General features: G+C 40.3%; 1 protein-coding gene across 1 annotated transcript in view; it reads left to right on the top strand.

Annotated features, from left to right (window-relative positions):
• The window catches only part of LOC139728551 (unconventional myosin-Id-like), a 105,497-nt gene extending 92,651 nt beyond the window's left edge, over positions 1–12,846 (top strand). Inside the window, exons 18-20 of the mRNA XM_071639488.1 lie at positions 7,472–7,588; positions 9,522–9,670; positions 11,566–12,846. Of these exons, the coding sequence (XP_071495589.1) occupies positions 7,472–7,588; positions 9,522–9,670; positions 11,566–11,728 (429 nt within the window). The 3' untranslated portion in view covers positions 11,729–12,846. The remainder of the gene's footprint in view (positions 1–7,471; positions 7,589–9,521; positions 9,671–11,565) is intronic.
• Positions 12,847–13,456: the final 610 nt, after the last annotated feature.

Below are 13,456 nucleotides of genomic sequence, written 5' to 3'. Positions count from 1 at the left end.
CTGAAGGTTCGTTAATCACACAATGAAATATGGTTCGCTATTAGCTTAGGTTCGTTAACAAGAAAATTAAATGCGGTTCCTTTCCGGTGGTTCATTTTTAATACCCGAAAGTAATCAAGCAATCATTTTTTCTAATAAGGTTTGTGAATACAAAACGAAATGAAGAAGGCCTAAGTATTAATTCCGAATATTTGTCAGTATTATTATCTATACTCCACTTCTCAAATGCAGAAAGATTGTAACTGCAAATGTGATGTAAAAAAAAAAAAAACATTCAGCTCAAGCTACAAGTGAATGGTTTTTTATATGTTATGGTATTACAAAAGTGACTGAGAATAAGAAGTATATTTATGATACAATCATTGTAAACCCAACGTGAAGCTGCCAAGCCTACATCAGCCTTTGCTTCTGACACGTATAATAATCAATTATGTGCAGCATTGGCAAGCGTGATAAGCGATAATTACTGTGCACGCAACGCCTATAAAGGAAATGTGCCTAATATGGCGGGAATTCAGAATGTTACGGCTGTATACAGCTGCAGCAGAACAGACGCGAAAGCAGTCTTTGATGCTCTGCAACATTACGACCATGTGCGTAATTTGAGGGTTTTTAGTACACGCAAAGAACACGATCTCAAAAGATGACTATCGTTAATTAACTTCATTGACTTTTTCTACCGATGCTGTCTTTTGAACCCCGCCTACAATAGGTTCTCAGGTTCTATTTAGGTATTGGTACTTGCATGTTAAACGCATCCTCTTTAGTTTCCGTTGACAACAACATCGGAGGAGAATGGAAGCGATGAACGCCCTTGCTAAAAGACGCTTCTCGTAAGACGCATTGCGTGCTCGCCTACAATAGGTTCTCAGGTTCTATTTAGGTATTGGTACTTGCTAAACGCATCCTCTTTAGTTTCCATTGACAACAACATGGGAGGAGAATGGAAGCGATCAACGCCCTCGCTAAAAGACGCTTCTCGTAAGACGCATTGCGTGCCTTTTTTCTTTCTACTGTTTCCTATTGTTTGTGAGTTAAAAACTTGCGGCAAACCACAACGCAGCCGACACACAACGCGTACCGACGCATTCATGCGGCGGCAGCGGCACGGACACAAACGCGCCGTAGTTTACAATCGGGCTGCCGTATTGGTCAGAATCGTTAATGACAGACCTGTCCTGCGATTGGTTTATTATCTTACATACCCAAGCTATTGCCTTATACGGTAGTGCGTGCAATGGAGCGTAAACACCGTCGCTAAGCAGGACTGTTGTATTGTTTCGTCCCGTGAAAGAAACAGCTTGTGAGCTTGAACGTGGCCTGAACTTTGAGAGCGATATTTAGAAAATGGACTGACATCATAAACGTAGTTAATATTCATTTTTATGATCTATAGGGATATCGAAATGAGTTGTATTACATATCAGTGTAAAGCTTAGAGTCTGTAGAATTCACATATAGGCATAACTATGATTTCATTTTTTGCGACTTTTGACTCATTCCGACGGAGCGCATCACATTTATGCCTTCCTGTTGACATACAACTTAAGTTGTTTGACCAATTAATATTACTGGTTTTAGTGCATAGGTGCGAGGTAATGAGGTTTGAATGTCAAATCCAGTCTTTTTATTTGAAATTTTGTTTAAAGAAAAAGAAGAAAATCGGCCGTTCATAAGAATTCTCTAAATTTCATGGTTTATGGGAACTACGTGTAGTAGCTTATCAATTAGAATATGTCATTGCAAATCATATGTTATTATTTTGGTATAGACTCATCCATGGGAAAGAGGAGAAATTATCTGGCTTATGTTCTTTTAAGTATTCATTGTTTCTTAACAGCACTCATAGCGTTAAAAAGATTAAAGGACTTCTTGATAGTTTGGGTTTCGTGGATATTTGGGAAAATCAAGCATGAGACATTGATAACACTGTCAAAATTTAAGTAAGCTAATGACTCAAAGGTTGTTGGATGTTAAGAAACAAGACTGGCATCATGATAAAGTGTATTCCCATACACTTTATAACACATTTACACATAAGATATGAACTTGAATTTGAGAATCATTTGATTCAATTAAGTCCTTCGGATAGAATTTTTTTTCTGTCGCTGTAGGTGCTTGAATAACAAGTTGCCTGTGGTATAGCGATGGTACATGCCAAGAAGTGAAAGAATTTGTTAAAATTGTTCTTCAAGTCAGATTGGTGACAAATATCATTTCGATCATCTTGTTTCAGTGTTGGCTTTTTGAAAAGTCTCGTAAACAAGAGCTTAAGAAAATTTGTTGGAAACAGCCAATCTGCCTCATGATTAATTCTTGCCTGTGCCTTTAAACTGTTATTTCCTTAAATGCAGCCCTCTGTCTCGCAAAGTGAAAGAACAGAAACAAAGAAAGCCCCACTGACATGTCCTAAGTAGCCTCAGACCCCTCCCATAACTGCCCAATAAAAGCTGCCTGATAGCAGACATTCTCCCTCGTTCTTTTCCGACTGTCCCTCGACATCTCATGTTCTGTGAAGCTCCTCACCTGGTGCTTGCACCGTTTCTGGTGAACCTGTTCCTTTTCTGAGCTTTCTTAACCGTAAGTATAGTCCTAGGACTATTTTTAGAGTGCCCTCAATCTCCCAAATTGCACATTTTAGGCATCTGAATTTTCTATTACCTCAACGACTGGCTTCTAGTAGCAAGTTCAAAGGAGCTACTACTGTAAAAGTGGAAATTTTCGCGCATTTTGCGCAACCAGAAACTAGCGCAAAAATAAAAGCACACGAATATTTTTGATTGCCATATGTTCCTGTGAGTGATGTCTTGATTCCACGGAATTAAAAGCACGCAAAACTCGTCTTACCCGGCCAAGCGTGAAAAATTAGTCGCGCGAAAATATCCACTTTTACAGTACTCTCTCATCTGAAAGAGACTATTCATGTCACAAGGTCACTGGGGTTTCTAGTCAATTTGGAGAAATCCTCTTTGAACCTATCTCAGTTTCCAGTGTTCCTAGAGGTCTCCCTCAACATTCCCTCCCTCCTTGCCAGGCCAGTGGAGCATCGTATCATGGCTCTTCAGCAACTGGTTTCTGCCCTCACAGCCCGCTGGATTGCCCCTATTCAGTTGCAGGAATCTCAGTCATCTGGCCATCTTCACAGACCTGGTGGTAGACTGTCGTAGTCTCATGCGTTCACTACAGCTGCATCCCCTCAGATTTTTCCACCTTCAGGTAGACTCCCTTCCCCCCCCCCCTTTTCAAGCTTATCCCCATGTCTCCTCAGACCAGGTCCCTTTACAATGTATTTGACCTGGGCTTTCTACTCCAAGGCAAGCCTTTTTCAAGCCCTCCCCCTCCCTCTTCATCGCGACAAGATGCTTCTCGGCAGGGATGGGGGGGCCGTCCTGCCTCTCCATCACATCTCAGGCTTCTGGTCCCCTCTCGAAGCTCATCATCACATCAACTTTTTTTGAGATGTTGGGCTTCAGGGACTTAGTTAGTGCCATAATTCCACGGTGGTGTCCTACATCAGCCGGCGGGAGGGGGGGGGGGACCCATTCCCCTGCTCTTTGTCAGCTGGCCCTCGACCTCCTAGTCTGTTGTCTCCAGAATTCCATTTCGCTCACAGCTTCCCACATCTCAGGGGATCAGAATCTGGTGGCAGATTTCCTTTCCAGGGGGAGCTACCTCCCTCTAGAATGGACACTCCACATCAGCTCTGTGTTTCAGAGTATTTGTCAGTTGTTCACTCAGCCTCAGGTTGACCTTTTTGCGTCTTCCTGGAATCATCGCCTTCCCTCCTATTGCACCAAGGACAATGACCCCCTAGATTATTGGACTATAGATGCTTTTTCAATCCCGTTGTCGAACATTCTCATGTATGCATTCCCACTGCTCAACCTCATTCCTCAGGTTCTGCTGAAAGTTGCTTAGGACCAGCCAAGCCTGCTACTTGTAGCCCCCCTGCAGCCTCCCAGACCTTGGTTTCCTCCGCTGATTTCCCTGTTGACAGGCCCCCCAAGGCTCCTTTCAGTTCTTCCAGACCTGTTACATCAGCCTATCTCCCTGATCCCTCATCCAGACCTGAGCCGCCTCCATCTCACTGTGTGGCCGCTCTCCAGCACTTTGGCTGAGAGGCAGGACTTTCTGAGAGGGCTGGCGATTGGCTGGGTACCTCGGCCGGGCTTTTTTGACTATGCTAAAACCGGAGGGGGGCAGATTCCGTCCCCCCCCCCCACCCCTGATCGCGACGATATTTGGTATGCGTGACACCCATGTCATAATCTACAAGATTGCGTCATAAAATTTTTTGAAACAATCAATTTCTAATTTTAATTAATTAATTATGCAAATTGAGCTCAAGATCATATTTTAGCCTAATTAAAAGCATTGTCTACTTTTTGGTCTGTAAATCTGTTTTAGCATATCGTGGCTGGGGTGACAAAACCTCGTATCTCAAAAATGTCAAATGTTCAGGAGAGCAAAAAAACATGGCGGCCAAAGCACTATAGTGAATGGGATAGCCTTTCCTTTGACATGTCATGGTGGCTTCATTTATTGAGTAAGACAGTTGGGATTTGGCTAAGACATCACTTGACCCATTATTTGACCATTAAGCTAAAAAAAAAAAAAATTTGACATTTTTGAGATATGAGGTCTTGTCACCCCAGCGACAATATTCAACAATTGTACATCACAAAAACTTCTAAAACTCATTTCAGTTCTTATATATTGTATTGTTTTCAGAATTTCTTATGTATTTCTTTGTTTTTCAACTTTTATTCGTTCTTTGTTTTTTTATTGGAAATTGTCACTGACCACTTTTCTACCATAATTAGCATAAAATTAATCAATGAAAGTGATTAATTGTAAAAATAATCAAGTTTTTATGACTTTCATGACAGAGCACTGTTTTCCATAGGAAATGTACACAAAATCACAAAATTGTGCCTGTTTTGGGGCGACATGCTGTTGCAAAAATGGGCATGGCTTTGAAAAAGTATGCGTGGACGTTGCAAATTTGGTCTCAAAAGTTGCAGGAGACTTGAACGAAGAAAGTCAAGAAGCCTCGCGACGAGGCCTTCTTGCGTTACAGAATTATAGCGCAAAACGTGGAGGGGGGGCTGATTCCGCGCCCCCCGGCCCTGTAAGGGTTAATCCATGTTTGGCCCCTGTAGGGGGTATAGCAGACTTTCTGCCACACTGGTCAGTAAGAAGCTTTCTCTAGCCACTATCTATTGGTACAGATCGTCTATTGCCTCTATTTATGTTGGTTTTCAGGACGGCTCCTCAGTATCCAACTCCCTGGTCATCACCAGACTGTTTTGGACCTTCTTTCTTGAGCATCCCCCTTCTCACTCTCTTATCCAAGCCTGGAGCCTCCCAGCAGTTTTGCGAGTCCTAGCTAGGGCTCTCTTTGAACCTACATGTATGCATCAAACCTTTCTTTACTACCTGACCCTCAAGACAGTGTTTGATATACTGTAGCTATTGCATCTGGTCAACATCACAGCACTATCCATGCATTGTCAGTTGGCCCAGGTCATCTGTGCTGGGAAAATGCAGTTCCCATTAAAGGCCTTCTTTCTGGCAAGAAAACCAGACTGCCTCCTCTGGCCCTCTCGAGGGTTTTCTTCCAGCCCTCTCCTCCTCCTTCTTTGTTACAGAGGACAAGGTATGGTGCCAGCATGAGCCCTAAATAGTATGTCAGTCGCATTCAATGAACAGGTCATTCTGACCTGTTCATTGTACCCACCTTGCCTCATCACGCTGCTTCCAAGAGCACTATCTCTAGGTGATTTAGAGTGTATCAAATCAGCTGCCGATGAAGTGCTTCAAACTGGGCCACAATTCACGCACTAGGTCCCTCAGTACCTCGTGGGCTCTCATTAATGGAGCCGCTATTGGCCAGATCCAACAAGCAGCTTTTTAGGCTTCCCATCATTTTTTTATTTTGTATTATTTGAAAGATGTAGTCGCACATGAAGCCTCTTTTGGTGCCACGGCCCTCTGTGCTCCGCATCTCACTCCCTCTCGCCCTGGTGCATCCAACCAGGGTGGGAGTTCAGCCCTTTAAGTCTGGCCACCTCCCTGTCTCCATGATGGCCTGGTAGGGTCTGTGCTACTCTGCAGTTTAAAGGCACAAGTAAGAATTTATCATGAGGCAGATTAGGAGGATCAGGAATGATCATCTTATCTGTAGCCCTTGGTGATAAATTCTTGTACTTGTGCAGACAATACCTCCTTCCCCCTTTTGCCTTGGCCTAGATTTGTTTCCCACAAAAGGTAGAGGAAGAATGTCTGCTATCACGCAGCTTTTATACATTTGTAGGACGGTTATGGATGGGGTCTCACTGGGGCTACTTAGGACATGTCAGCGGGGCTTTCTTTGTTTCTGTTCTTTCACTTTGTGAGACAAAGGGCTGCATTTGAGGAAAATGCAGTTTCAAGGCACAGGTAAGAATTTATCACTTAAGATAAAATCATCATTCCTGGTCCTAAACATACTTAAAATGAATTAACTTTTTAATGACACTACTAAAGAGACATTGGTGAAGATGGTGTTTTTTGGGGAAGAAATGGTTTTTTAATATTTTGATACATGAATAATCATAAATAATACCATAAATACAGTTAAATGACTTTTAGTTATTATCAATTGAATATAACTCAGTGTAAACTTTCTTAAAGAATGTCTTTGGCATGGTATCAGGAAGTTTTGTGTTAATGAGTTTGTGTTAAGTGCTGTAAACAAACTGCAGGCATTGCCTGTAACCTTTCTGTATATGTTTGTGTTAATTGTAACTACATTGCATCTGCAAATGCTAGTGTGCTATGCATACTTTCAAATTTTCTGTTGCCAAAATTAATTCTGTATTGTGAAATGATTTAATATTTTGTCAAACTGCTTTGGCTTTTGCCATTCTGTGCATATGTTGTTCTCATACATTTGTACTTTGTGTTTTGTTTTTGATTTTGAACTTGCATACTCCAGTGGACTGATTGAGTTGATAAACTATCTCACTATTAAAGAGAAGTTAAGTTGCAACAGAGTTAAAAAACCTCCCCCCCCCCCCGATTTTACCACAGAAGCATACACATGTAAATTTGCATGTGGTAAGAGTTACAAAAAAAGATAAAACTGTCTCCAGAATACCATGTAGCCTAATGGGTGTAGGTTTGAGCCAAAAGTTTTGCACGAGTGCATAACCCAAGACAGTGGTATCCACAGGCAAAGAGGGCATGAGATGAAGCACAGTTACAACAGAAGATTACCGATTTGTTACAACAGACTTTGAAAACAGAGATGAAGTAGGCTCAAAATACCACCCCAGGACAACAAGAGAAAAGTTTATTGATTTCTACTTATGTACACATATGAATATCATTAGGTTTCATGAGCCGTGGAAAGAGAGAATGTGTGTAGATGATGTATCTGAAATGATACTGAACTTTAGGTCAGCATCCCTCTTTTTATCCTTTCCAGGTCAACAAACACAACAAGTTTGCAGAAAGAGCACTTGTTGTCACAGATAGGTTCATCTACAAACTGGATCCTAAGAAGAACTTCAAGCTGATGCGAGCAGGCATCCCAGTGTCAGAGGTAAATATTCCAAGAAATGAAGCCCTGGGTATGAGTTTTCTTCAATTTGTTGGAATTTCAGAGCTTGGTTATTTGTTCCAAGTTTATCTTGTTACTGCCGGCAACCAGGGATAGCCTGGTGGTAGTGTCACTGCCTGGAAAGCTGTAGATGACAGGTTCCATTCCTGCTGGTTTCTTTTTTCGACATGTTTGTTAAAATGTAGACATGCAGTTGCAATCTTACAAAATTTCATTTGTACAGAGGGCAGATAAATTGAAGAAAACTCATGCCCCATATCTTCACCCCTCTGCTTAATGATCTCTTGCTTTCATTGAAATTAAGCTCTGTTATTCCACATACATTGCAGGTTTGTCAAAACTGTACTGGTGCTTGTCTCAGTAAATACACTAGTGATTGTACAGTCTGACCTCTTAACCCAACCTCTCTATTATCTGGATGCCTCAAAGCAGTGAGGACAAAAACAAATAAAGTGATTTCAAACCCAATATTGAAACTCCTACCAAACTTGTGCAATTTACTTTGATATTCTGTACGAAAAAATGTGAATTTTGCATTAAAATGTTTCAATTTCATGACTATAATTTTAAGTAGGCCAGCATAAATTACACTACTGTTGAGGAGTCCATGACCTACATAGTAGCCACTGGGACGGTGGCCTACTTCTACTCATGTATACAAAAACATTGTTTCTCTAAAATCTGGCTACATCACTTATCCAGACGGGTGCCAGTCCCGCCATTGCCAGATAACAGAGGTCAAACCGTACTTCAAGTTTTTTTATGGCAGATCCAGGTGTGCCCCCTTGGGAATAGGATCAAATTGAAGACCAGTTTTCACATTCTGATCTTCTTTTTAAGAATGCATGTCATTTTTTTTTTCAATAAAAACTTGGCAGGTATCATCACCAGTGTGATAGAATATACAAATGGACACCATGCCCCCTGGATCCCTCCAAACTCCCCAAGTTTGCTATGTTCTTCTTTATAGGTAGAAGTGTGTAAGAGTATGTGGAAAGTGAACTTGCAGTACTCAAGTGAATGCTGGACCCACTGGGTCTTACGTTAAAGCATATTTGAATTGGATTGTTTTCTTCATTTCATGATTCAAGCATGACATTGTTAATTATGTATTCTAGATTTTCCTCACAGAAAGGGTGGCATAGGATTACTTAAAATAGATTTAATTTTCATGAATTCAAAACCTTTTTCTCAATATTTCCCTGATGTCTGTCGCCAAACATTTCTGCATTATCTGAATCCACATAGGTTTAAAGAAAATTTTCCTTTGAATCACAACATTCAGGACAACTTTTTTGGAGGGGGTCCTGTAATTAAAATCAATATACCAGTCTGATTAGATGTCAACAGACTTTGATAGGAATTATTTGTAAGAAAGTGAATTGCTTGACTGGTACAGGACTCAAGGGCAGCCTTGTCACCCCTTCTCCCATGGTAGTTTGAATTTTCAATCTTCTAATGATCCAGACACAAATCTAGCCAAGCCTTGAATATATAGACACTGAATTATGTAGAGAGTCCATTTTCATGGCAAGTGACAGTGCATTATTATTTGTTTTTATGTCATACGTGTGTGTCATCCTTAGTTGTAGAGAATACACATTCATCTAGAATTATACATATGATGCAATATCATCAAACAAGAATATTATTGGTTCAAAGATTTACTCAGATGTAACTGAACATTGTACGAAAAACATATTGAAAACTTTTGAAGACACTAGGGTGTCTTCAAAACCATTTTTAATGAGTTGATGTGCACTGAAAATGATATAACTCAGATCAGTAAAGTGATACTGCTTTTACAACATTAGCTTAAGGCTTTAAGGAATTAGTTTGTTTTTTTTTCATTTCCTGTGAAGGGGCATCATGAAATTTCATCATTAATCACAATATTTTATATCCACTCACAAAGGTAACAGGAATTAGTGTGACACCAGGCACAGATCAGCTGATTATTATACACCTGTCAGGTGACAATGACATCGTGGTTTGCCTTACAAGTGCAGAGTTGGAGAATAGAGTACCAGAACTACTAGGAATTCTGGCCAACATGTGGAAGGAGTGAGTATAGAGTGAAGTTAACTCAAGCTGTTCATTCCCAATCCTGTTCCATTTTATACAGCTTTTTACAGTAAGATAAATGTTTCAACCCCAAGTGAGGTAAACATGCAGAGTATTTCTCCTGTCCTTCAGTGATGAGGGTGATGTCTTCAATCAGTCAATTGCAGTTTGTTAGATGGTGTTAATGTTCGAGTATGTCTAGGTTTCTTCCTGCTTTTACCATTACTTTGTTTATTCGATACTTGCACAAATTTGTTAATGTCCATGGTTTTGTTGTTGACTCTTGTTTCAAAAATCCAGATTCTCTCCATTTTATTTTGCTGTCCAGATCATAAGCTATGAGCAGTGATGCAAAGACTTCTTGAACAACTCCTCTTAAAAGGGCAATGATGTTTTTGTTATTTTGGAGTTCATTGACAACACTCCAAGCTGTTATTTCTAGTGAGGTCTTTAGTCTTGCACAGCATGGCAGGATACTGCTAGGTGAACAAAACAAAGCCAGTAGGAGTCAAAAGGCTGCATGGTCAAACATTGTTGTGCAATTCTGACGATTCTGTCTACATTTAAAGAAATTAGACATTGCAAGACATGATTCTTGCATCTCATCTATTCATTGGCAAGTGCTATAACTGGAGAATGCATTATGGCCCCAGAGTGAGAGATACAAGCAGAAAAAAAAATAATCTTCTCAATTTAATGTGTTGGTTTAAATGTTCAAAAAAAAGAAAGATCAAAATGATACTTCACAGGTTGCAGTCACACATGTGTAACTGTAGCCTGTATGGTGGCATTTTGAGATCATGACTGTGCACAGTCTTTAACCCGTTGAGGGACGGACTGATTTTGGTACAACACGCATTTCCCTATAGACCCCTGCCCGAGATGCTTGGGACTTGTCCTCAACGGGTTGATAACCCCTGGAAAAAACTATCAAATTGGTAAATTATGTTATGTACCATATGATACAAAAATTAATTCAGTGTCATATTTGTAAGTATAGTCTGACCTTTTTTATTTGGTCATCTTGGGACTGGTGCCTGTGCAGATAAGCGAGTTGGCTGGGTGTGGGAGAAACATGTTTATGTACATATACGTACGTTTCATCCCAGTGGTAGCTAGGGAGGTGGCGTACACCGCAGCAGTGGTGTACTAGTGTAACAAGAGTATAGTTTGTTTTTCTTTTTGTTGTTGTTGTTCTTCTTTTTCTTCATGTTTTTTGTTTGTTTGATTTTTGTCATTGGAACACTTTCATGTAGAATTTTATGTCATGATTCTGGTGAGAATATCATAGGTAATTCATGTCAGTTTATTGGGAGTTTTGATTGGGGTTGAATGACTTTTTTACACTCCATTTTCAAGACAGCAAGTGATGGGGCCTTCCACATTTTCTCAGTCAATTTTTTCCAAAGTTTTGGAGCAGCGCAACTGAAGGCACAAACCCCCAAAGTTACTTTTTTTTTTCAACTCTTCATGTGCAACATTTGCACATCTGACTCAGTCATGCCAACTTCGCATATTTTGCTCAAACCTACAAACCCGCCCAAACCTATTGATAAATCACCAAATGCCGCAGTACAATGAAATCTGTTCTTGCGCTTCTGTTCATCTCACATATAGCTTGCATTTTATGTGGTGATTGACTATATGATTTTCACCATCAGGACTGAATGAAATGTACAATTGTGTATCGTCAGCATAACAATGACAGGAAACATTTGGGAAACAAATGATTATTAAAGAAAAGAAAATATGCAGGGTAGGCCTCGAAGTCTACAAATGTCAGTATATCAACCTAAAGTGGTCTGTACACTCTAGGAGCCAGTCTCCTCTCATATGTCAGAATTAATCTACAATATTTCTAATTCTATTTTGTTATGTTCTATATAAATGCACAGTGCCAGGAAACGTGAGTCTCGTACTCTCGTCAGTCAGAATCTCCAGTGCCAACTGGGCAAGAAACAGCGCAAGATTCATGTCCAAAAAGCTGGTGTTGATGCCCCCAACTTCACCAGAGAGCAGCAGGGCTTCGTACTACAATGGCCCAGTATTGAAAGCTGAATCGTCACCACTCAATTTGTTCCAGCAAACACCAAAACAGTGACATTCCTGTCATCACCCACCCTATCTGCCTCCTTTCAAGATCATCTCTCATCCCCCCTTTTTTTTTTTGGGGGGGGGGGGAGGGGCAAATTAATTTTTTTCTTGATATACACTGTCATTCCAATATGGTACACATTCAATTTAAGTATACGGAGACACTAAACTTCTTTCCAATTTAGATGGAGAACTGGCAAGGAGGCAGACAGCTTTGAGGCAGACCATGGAGGTATTTGTTGAGCTCGCCTAGTATGGTAGCCCTACTACATATCGATCACCTTCTTTTAAACCGACCGCGTATAATTCGCGCACTGAACACTTAGTACGCACTTCTCTGCGCACAAAGCACATAAAAATGGATTGGCTTTGAATGTAGATGAGGATGGTGTGGGAAAACGTGATAATTCACTGTTCATTAATGGTTTTAATCAAGGACAAAATTTCGTATGAATATTTTCACCGAATCGTAATGACAGCACAATGTAAGGTCTATGGAAGTTTCTAAAAGGCTTCTAAAAAGCTTCGTACAACACGGTGTTCAATACAACTCGGTTTGTGTGCATTGTCGATGCAAAAACAGCGGTCGATCCTAATAACGTGATTTACCGCAGGGAGCTGAAACGAGGCCACGCAAGTTCGTCGGCGATTTTTTTTTGCACTGAAACTTCGAATCGAAAAGGGAACAACGGCATTTGATAGAGCTGGATTTTCTCAATCACATAGGTCAAATTTTTAACGTGAATTCTAGTGTTAAATATTCTTATCAAGCAAATAAACATTAGGCGGTCGATGAGTAGTAGGTCCAACCCTACCTCCTTGGGCATACTAGCTGGGAGTTTTTGCTCACAGCTACTGAATTTTGTTTGTCTGAGATTTAGAAGCAGTGTTAAGATCGTCGTGGACACATGTCTATGCATGTAATCCTGTGCATGAACAATTCATGTCATAAGATTTCCCAGGCCATCAGAATGTTTCTTGTGGGACTTTAGTCAGTTTGAAATCATCCACTGTAATATGACTGCCTGGCTTCCAATGGCTCACTAGACACTTGGATAAAATCTTTAACTGCCAAAGCTTAAAACTTTGCTTTGTCCTGGTTTTCACCCTCTTACTAGTTGTTACTGCAGTCAGATTACTCATGTGCGTAGTATTACATGACGGATCCAGGAATTCCCCCTTGGATCCGCCACTGGTATTATATCTCCTGTGATTATTAGAGATTAGGTACTCTGTTAAAAAGTTAGTGAAACAAAATCATAGAGCACATTGTCGGAACATCATGATATCTTTGTTTACTCTCATTTGGTAAATGACAAATGGAAAAGAAATTTTCATTAAGAGTATTTCAGTTGGTACCTGAGTAACTGACTTGATGATGAAGATAACTGAAATAAACCATCAGCTGGGCTGATCATGAACTATCATGCTTTCAGAACTACCCATGATCCTTCACACTAACATAGTGATGCACAAGGGTTTAGAATGAAACATGTGGGTTTACTATTACATTATAGTGCCTTTTTTCAAGAAAGAACACATACTTTTCCAAGTGTGTTGTTGCCACAGAAGTGATCACTAGATTTCCCTTCCATTGTGTTGTGGATTTTAGTTCAATAGATGAGTGCATACTGAATGTAAATCATAGATAACAACATTGTTTTGATATTATAGTCTAGTACACAGCAAGTA

This window comes from Diadema antillarum, unplaced genomic scaffold, assembly GCF_040938485.1.
Source record: "Diadema antillarum isolate AM-2024a unplaced genomic scaffold, OU_Dant_1.0 seq00000183_RagTag, whole genome shotgun sequence".
NCBI classification, from domain to species: Eukaryota; Metazoa; Echinodermata; class Echinoidea; order Diadematoida; family Diadematidae; genus Diadema; species Diadema antillarum.
Note: the sequence above shows the minus strand (reverse complement) of the source record. Positions and strands in the feature narration are given on the sequence as shown.